Below are 8,915 nucleotides of genomic sequence, written 5' to 3'. Positions count from 1 at the left end.
TATAAAAGAGCTTTCCTGTCCTTTGTTTTTGGAACTTGCCTCTGGTTTTGCCATAGCTTGTAAGTCTCAAATTGTAATTTCTACTATTCCTGAATAAACCCAGTTTTGCTGATAAAATAACTGACAGTTTTGTCTTGAAGGTTAACACATGAAATTATGATCCCATGTCTTTGAAAACAGATTTAGAAGTGAGTAGACATGATGGAATGCAAGGATATATCATAGAGTGAGGCATCATTCAACCATCCCTCTGTTGTTGGGTATTTAGGCTGTTCTTGTTTTTCATTATAAAAACAATGCCACAGTGAACAAGCTTGTACATACATCATTTTTGACTGTACTTCTCAACTCTTTCTTGGGATAAATTTCTGGAAGTGAAAACTCCTGGACAAAGGGTTTGAGGCTTTAAAAAAATTTTTTTTTATTATGTTCAGTTAGCCAACATATAGTAAGTACATCATTAGTTTTTGATGTAGTGTTCAACAATTCATTAGTTTTTTTTTTTTAAAGCAAAATAATATTCAAAAAGCACTGGGTTTCTCTGTATCTGAATTGTCCTTTCTGATGGCTGCAAAAGGAAGACAGCACTGGCTGAAGGGTACTCCTTGTTTCCTTGGGCATGAGGCAAGGACATTTTGCAAAGTGTGCTTTCAGGGAGAAACAGTGTGACCTCCCACACATACTTGGTCTGTATTAACGTTTAGACACATGGTCCAGGAAGCAGGCCCTAAGTCTATTCAGCTTGCTTTTCATAATCCTTGGCCAACCCTAGAAGCAGGTGGGCAAAAAAAGAACACCTTTGGTGATGTAGGAAAGATGTTAGGGTTTGAAGCTGAAGGCTAAGAAAGAATTCTTGAGACATCTTTGGTGCAGTAAGGTGATTTTATTAAAGCACGGGGACAGGACCCGTGGGCAGAAAGAACTGCAATGGGGTCATGAGGAGTGGTCCATTTTATACTCTCAAGTTGGGAAGGGGTTAGGGATAGCGTAAGTCTCTAAGGCATTTTGGAAGCAACGTTTCCAGGACCTTGACAGAGCTAGCTATTGTTGGGAAAAGGTCATTTATTACTGTCTAATAAAACCTTAGTCATGAGACCCTTCAGATGTGTATTGGTGGGCCATATGCTTGGGGGATGATTGCCAAAACGTATCTTGGGGGTTTTAGAGATAAAGGAAGTTTCCAAAGGAAGTTTTATACGTTAAAGTAGACTTACAGGATTCTGGGGCGGGGGGTGGGGGCGGTTTGTCAGGCTAGGATTGCCTTTTGTCCTTAGCACAGTATTAACATCGAGGCAGCAGAGTCCCTAGAGGAAGGTCACTCTGCATGTTTCAAGGACTTGTCAATGGGCTGTAGGTAGTAAGGAAATTTAATAATTTTTTCTTCTGCCTTTGTTTCCCACATCATCTGGGACAATGATCTTTTTTTTTTTTAAAGATTTTATTTATTTATTTGACAGAGAGAGACACAGTGAAAGAGGGAACACAAGCAGAAGGAGGGGGAGAGGGAGAAGCAGGCTCCCCGCAGAGCAGGGAGCCCCATGCGGGGCTCAATCCCAGGATCCTGGGATCATGACCTGAGCCAAAGGCAGACGCTTAACGACTGAGCCACTCAGGCGCCCCTGGGACAATGATCTTGATGATTTGGGCCAAGAATCTGGTGAGGAAGGGAGCACAGGCTGCTTGTAGCCCCAAGAAGGTCAGGCAAGGCTTGCATGCTCACTGAGCCCCCACCCTCTTCCTTTGAATCGCTAACAGACTTCTGTCACGAACTTCTCCTTTTTGGTCCTTCCTGTCTTTGGTGGCTTCCTTGAAGTGGCTCAGTGGTGCATGCAGCTGCACAGTTCCTGCTCCCTCCAGCTATGACTCACAGAATCCTTCTCTTAACAGGTACACCAGGGACTTGGAGGGGGGCCCTCAAGGTGAGGAAGGGTTATTTTGAGTCTGAGTGGAGAGAGAGGGCACAGAATATCTAGCCTGGGGGAAGATAAAGGGGATTTGGAGAAGGATAAGGGATTCAAAATGAAGCAGAGATTAGAACCAGACCAAGATGGAATGCCCAGAGAAGCTTGGATGAATAATTAAATTCATAGACTTTGCAATGGGGTTTGGCTGGCCCCTTCACTTTACAGATTAGGAAACTGAGGCTCGAGAGAGGTGGAATGGTATGCCCAAGGGTGCACAACACATATTGGATTCTGAGTGTTTCTTCTTCAATTCCATCTTATCACCTTCACTTTGCCCAGAGTTCTATTTTCCAAGGATCCAGGTGTAAATGTTTGTTGAATGACTGACCAAAATGATTCAATTTTGTTTCCTTTTATGCCTATGCTTTGTGGAGAATGAACCAAAGAAGGGAAAAAAACGGGGCGTCTGGTGGCTCAGTTGTTAAGTGTCTGCCTTCGGCTCAGTTCATGATCCCAGGGTCCTGGGATCGAGTCTCACATCAGGCTCCCTGCTCGGCGGGAAGCCTGCTTCTTCCTCTTCCACTCCCCCTGCTTGTGTTCCTGCTCTCGCTATCTTCCTCTGTCAAATAAATAAATAAATAAAATCTTAAAAAAAAAAGAAGGAAAAAAAGTGCTTGGGAATTGCATAGGAAAGAAATTGCCTAATTGAGAGTCTTTAGGAACTTGATTGTTAGGCAAATCAGCAGGGTGGGAGCAGAGGGTGGAGTTCAGAGACTGGCTGAATGCACCCTACTTTGGGGGTCCTTAGGCCAGGAATCAGCAAACTATGGCTTGTAGGCATTGGGGGAGGCTTCCTCCCACTTGTTTTTGTATGACCTGTAAGCCATAGGTCTCAGATATTTATTTTTATTTTTAATTTTTTTAAAGTAGGCTCCACACCCAGCATTGAGCTCAATGGGGGGCTTGAACTCTAGACCCTGAGATCAAGGCCTGAACTGAGATCAAGAGTCGGTTGCTCATCCCACTGAGCCACTCAGGTGCCCCTCAAATGAGCATTTAGAATCAATTCATGATAGGGAATGCTAACTTTGAATCCCAGTGAAGTGAGGTTATCTTCCCCAAAGAATTCCATTTGTCTCATTAATAAATTTTTAAAAAAGATTTTATTAAGCAATCTCTACACACAACATAGGGCTTGAACCCACAAACCCGAGATCAAGGGTCACAGGCTCTACTGACTGAGCCAGCCAGGCACCCCTTATTAGTACTCAATTATTATGTTTTCTATTTCCTTATTGAAAAATTTGTGGAAATGCATTTTCTCTCTTGTTTTTTTGGACCACAAAACCTAAAATATTATCTGGCCCTTTATAGAAAAAGTGTGCTAATCTCTGCCTCAGGCTAACAGAGCTGGACCTGGGAGGCAGACGTTTCCATGCTGGGTTAGGGTGAATTTCAGCAGGTGGATGCATGGAGCAGGAGGGCAAGCTGCTTTATCTTCTTAACTCCGCCTGACCCTCACCCCTTCTTCTTCCTCTAGCCTTGGTCTTACTAAGTGATGGATTCAACCTGGAGACTGAAAAAGCAACGATCTTCCAAGACAACGCAAGGAGCTTTGGGCACAGCGTGGTCCAGCTTGAGGGATCCCGGTAAGGACCACAGGTGGAGGTCTCTGTCTTACACTTTTTCTCTTTAAAACATATATGAAAAGATGAATACCCAACTTTTACATCAACATGGATGGGACTGGAGGAGATTATGCTAAGTGAAATAAGTCAAGCAGAGAAAGGCAATTATCATATGGTTTCACTTATTTGTGGAACATAAGGAATAGCATGAGGACATTAGGAGAAGGAAAGGAAAAATGAAGGGGGGGAATAGGAGGGAGAGATGAACCATGAGAGACCATGGACTCTGGGAAACAAACTGAGGGTTTTAGAGGGGAGGGGGGGTGGGGGAATGGGTTAGCCCGGTGATAGGTATTAAGGAGGGCACGGACTGCATGGAGCCCTGGGTGTTATGTGAAAACAATGGATCATGGATCACCACATCAAAAACTAGTGATGTATTGTATGGTGACTAACATAACATAATAAAATTAAAAAATAAATAAATTAAAAAAATATAAAAAAAGAAAAGTAAAATAATTTGCACTTATTTTTATTTTTATTTTTTAATTTTATTATGTATGTTAGTCACCATACAATACATCATTAGTTTTTGATGTGGTGATCCACGATGCATTGTTTTCGTATAACACCCAGTGCTCCATGCAGTATGTGCCCTCCTTAATACCCATCACCGGGCTAACCAATCCCCCCTCCCCCCTCCCCTCTAAAACCCTGTTTGTTTCTCAGAGTCCATAGTCTCTCATGGTTCATCTCTCCCTCCGATTCCCCCCCGCCCCGTTTTTCCCTTCCTTCTCCTAATGTCCTCCATGCTATTCCTTATGTTCCACAAATAAATGAAACCATATGATAATTGACTTTCTCTGCTTGACTTATTTCTCTTAGCATAATCTCCTCCAGTCCCATCCATGTTGATGTAAAAGCTGGGTATTCATCCTTTCTGATGGCTGAGTACTATTCCATTGTATATATGGACCACATCTTCTTTATCCATTCATCTGTTGAAGGGCATCTCGGCTCTTTCCACAGTTTGGCTATTGCGGACATTGCTGCTATGAACATTGGGGTGCATATGGCCCTTCTTTTCACTACATCTGTGTCTTTGGGGTAAATACCCAGGAGTGCAATTGCTGGGTCATAGGGTAGCTCTATTTTTAACTTTTTGAGGCACCTCCACACTGTTTTCCAAAGTGGCTGTACCAACTTGCATTCCCACCAACAGTGTAAGAGGGTTCCCCTTTCTGCACAACCTCTCCAACATTTGTTGTTTCTTTCCCTGTCCATTTTGGACATTCTAACTGGTGTAAGGTGGTATCTCAATGTGGTTTTGATTTGAATTTCCCTCATGGCTAATGATGATGAACATTTTTTCATGTGTCTCTTAGCCATTTGTATGTCTTCTTCGGAGAAGTGTCTTTTCATATCTTCTGCCCACTTTTTGACTTGATTATTTGTTTTTTGGGTGTTGAGTTTGAGAAGTTGTTTATAGATCTTGGATACCAGCCCTTTATCTGTAGTGTTAATTACAAATATCTTCTCCCATTCTGTGGGTTGCCTTTTTGTTTTGTTGACTGTTTTCTTTGCTGTGCAGAAGCTTTTTATCTTGATGAAGTCCCAGAAGTTCATTTTCGCTTTTGTTTCACTAGGCTTTGGAGATGTATCTTGAAAGAAGTTGCTGTGGCCGATGTCAAAGAGGTTACTGCCTATGTTCTCCTCTAGGATTTTGATGGATTCTGTCTCACATTGAGGTCTTTCATCCACTTTGAGTTTATCTTTGTGAATGGTGTTAGAGAATGATCAGGTTTCATTCTTCTGCATGTGGCTGTCCAATTTTCCCAGCATCATTTATTGAAGAGACTGTCTTTTTTCCATTGCATGTTTTTTCCTGCTTTGTCAAAGATTTTTTGACCATAGAGTTGAGGGTCCCTATCTGGGTTCTCTCTTCTGTTCCATTGGTCTATATGTCTGTTTTTGTGCCAGTACCATGCTGTCTTGGTGATCACTGCTTTGTAATATAGCTTGAAATTGGGCAACGTGATGCCTCCAGCTTTGTTTTTCTTTTTCAACATTTCCTTGGCGATTCGGGGTCCTTTCTGATTCCATACAAATTTTAGGATTGTTTGTTCCAGCACTTTGAAAAATGTCATTGGAATTTTGATTGGGATGGCATTGAAGGTATAGATTGCCCTGGGTAGCATAGACATTTTAACAATGTTTATTCTTCTGATCCATGAGCATGGAATGTTTTTCCACCTTTTTGTATCTTCTTCAATTTCTTTCATGAGTGTTCTGTAGTTCCTAGAGTATCGATCCTTTACCTCTTTGGTTAGGTTTATTCCGACGTATCTTATGGTTTTTGGTGTTATTGTAAATGGAATCATTTCTCTAATTTCTCTTTCTACAGTTGCATTGTTAGTGTATAAGAAAGGAACTGATTTCTGTGCATTGATTTTGTATCCTGCCACATTACTGAATTGCTGTATGAGTTCTAGTAGTTTGGGGTTGGAGTCTTTTGGGTTTTCCACATAAAGTATCATGTCGTCTGTGAAAAGAGAGAGTTTGACTTCTTCTGCACTTATTTTTAAATGAGAGATGTATTTCCTTTTCTGTGAACACCTTTTTCTTATCTGTTGCCCATTTTTCTTTCTTTCTTTTTTTTCCTTATTGGTTTGTAGGAGCTCTAACTATATTGAGGAACGTTGTCTGTGGCACAAGTTGCTAATCTCCCTCTGCCCAGTTTATTGCTTGTCTTTTGACTTTGCTTGTGGTAGTTTATCATGTACAGAAATGTTTTTATTTAAATTCAATTAGCCAACATATAGTACATCATTAGTTTCAGATGTAGAGTTCATTAGTTCATCAGTTACATATAATACCCAGTGCTCATCACATCATGTGCTCTCCTTAATGCCAGTCACCCAGTTACACCATCCCCCACCCACCTCCCCTCCAGCAATCCTCAGTTTGTTTCCTATACTTAAGAGTCTCTCATTGTTTGTCTCCCTCTCTGATTTCTTCCCAGTTTTTTTTTTTTTTAAAGATTTTATTTATTTATTTGACAGAGAAAGAGAGAGACAGCGAGAGAGGGAACACAAGAGGGGGAGTGGGAGAGGGAGAAGCAGGCTTCCTGAGCCTGATGCAGAGCTCGATCCCAGGACCCTAGGATCATGACCTGAGCCAAAGGCAGACGCTTAATGACTGAGCCACCCAGGTGCCCCTCTTCCCATTCAGTTTTCCCTCCCTTCTTCTATGATCCTCTGCACTATTTCTTATATTCCACATATGAGTGAAACTGTATGATAATTGTCTTTCTCTGATTGGCTTATTTTGCTCAGCATAATACCCTCCAGTTCCATCCATTTGATGTAAATGGTAAGATTTCATCCTTTTTGATGGCTGAGTAATATTCCACTGTATATGTATACCACATCTTTTTTTTTTTTTAAAGATTTTATTTATTTATTTGAGAGAGAGAGAATGAGAGAGAGAGCACATGAGAGGGGGGAGGGTCAGAGGGAGAAGCAGACTCCCTGCCGAGCAGGGAGCCCGATGTGGGACTCGATCCAGGGACTCCAGGATCATGACCTGAGCCGAAGGCAGTCGCTCAACCAACTGAGCCACCCAGGCGCCCGTATACCACATCTTCTTTATCCATTCATCTGTGGATGGACATCTGGGCTTTTTCCATAGTTTGGCTATTGTGGACATTGCTGCTATCTGCTATAGACATTGGGGTGCAGGTACCCCTTCAGATCACTATGTTTGTATCTTGAGGTAAATACCTAGTAGTGCAATTGCTGGGTCATAGGGTAGCTCTATTTTTAACTTCTTTAGGAACTTCTATACTGTTTTCCAGAGTGGCTGTACCATTTGCATTCCCACCAACAGTGTAAGAGGGTTCCCTTTTCACCACATCCTCACCAACATTTGTTGTTTCCTGACTTGTTAATTTTAGCCATTCTGACTGGTGTGAGGTGGTATCTCATTGTGGTTTTGATTTGTATTTCACTGATGCCCAGTGATGTAGAGCACTTTTTTCATGTGTCTGTTGGCCACTTGCACATATAGAAAAAATTTAAAAGGTTTTAATTTAAATTCCAGGTGGTTAACATACAGTGTTATATTAGTTTCAGGTGTACAATATAGTGATTCAACACTTCCATACAACACCCGGTGCTCATCAGAAGTGCACTCCTTAATCCCCATCACTTATTTAATCCATCCCCCCACCCCTCTCCCTTCTAGTCACCATCAGTTTGTTCTCTGTAGTTGAGTCTGTTTCTTGGTTTGCCTGGTTTTTTTTTTTTTTTTTGGTCCCTTTGCTCATTTGCTTGGCTTCTTAAATTCCACATATGAGTGAAATCATATGGTATTTGTCTTTCTCTGATCGACTTCTTTCACTTAGCATAATATTGTCTAGCTCATCCATGTCATTGTAAATGGCAAGATTTCATTCTTATGGTTGAGTAATATTCCATTGTATGTATATACCATAACTTCTTTTTTTTTTAAAGGCTTTATTTGTAAGTAATCTCTACACCCAACATGGGGCTCAAACTCACAACCCCAATATCAAGAGGCACATGCTCCACTGACTGAGCCAGTCATGCACCTCAATATACCACATCTTCTTTATCCATTCATCAATCGATGGACATATGGGCTCTTTTCATAGTTTGGCTATTGTAGATAATGCTGGTATAAACATTGGGATGCATGTATCCCTTTGAATTAGTATTTTTGTATTCCTTGGGCAAATACCCAATAATGCAATTGCTGGATGTAGGGTAGTTCTATTTTTTAACTTTTTGAAGAACCTCCATGCTGTTTTCCAGAGTGGCTGCACCAGTTTGCATTCCTACCAACAGTGCAAGAGGATTCCCCTTTCTCCATATCCTTTCAACACCTGTTGTTTCTTGTGTTTTTTTGATTTTAGCCATGCTTCAGGTGTAAGGTATATCTCATTGGTTTTTTTTTTTTTTTTGGATTTAGCAATGCTCTTATTTAAAAAAAATTTTTTTTTATTATTATGTTATGTTAATCACCATACATTACATCATTAGTTTTTGATGTAGTGTTCCATGATTCATTGTTTGCAAATAACACCCAGTGCTGCATGCAGAACGTGACCTCTTTAATACCCATCACCAGACTAACCCATCCCCTCATCCCTCCCCTCTAGAACCCTCAGTTTGTTTCTCAGAGTCCATAGTCTCTCATGGTTCGTCCCCTCCTCCGATTTCCCCCCTTCATTTTTCCCTTCCTGCTATCTTTTTCTTTTCTTTTTTTTTTAAACACATAATGTATTATTTGTTTCAGAGGTACAGGTCTGTGATTCATCAGTCTTACACAATTCACAGCGCTCACCATAGCACATACCCTC

General features: G+C 41.1%; 1 protein-coding gene across 6 annotated transcripts in view; it reads left to right on the top strand.

Moving 5' to 3' along the window:
- Window positions 1-1,803: 1,803 nt before the first annotated feature.
- The window catches only part of ITGAM (integrin subunit alpha M), a 57,572-nt gene continuing 50,460 nt past the window's right edge, over window positions 1,804-8,915 (top strand). For all 6 annotated transcript variants that reach the window (XM_036118983.2, XM_036118982.2, XM_036118986.2 and 3 more), the window contains exons 1-2: window positions 1,804-1,887; window positions 3,445-3,553. In XM_036118983.2, the coding sequence (XP_035974876.1) occupies window positions 1,860-1,887; window positions 3,445-3,553 (137 nt within the window). In that variant the 5' untranslated portion in view covers window positions 1,804-1,859. The remainder of the gene's footprint in view (window positions 1,888-3,444; window positions 3,554-8,915) is intronic.

The sequence above is a fragment of the Halichoerus grypus genome, chromosome 6 (genome assembly GCF_964656455.1).
Source record: "Halichoerus grypus chromosome 6, mHalGry1.hap1.1, whole genome shotgun sequence".
Lineage (NCBI taxonomy): Eukaryota > Metazoa > Chordata > Mammalia > Carnivora > Phocidae > Halichoerus > Halichoerus grypus.
Note: the sequence above shows the minus strand (reverse complement) of the source record. Positions and strands in the feature narration are given on the sequence as shown.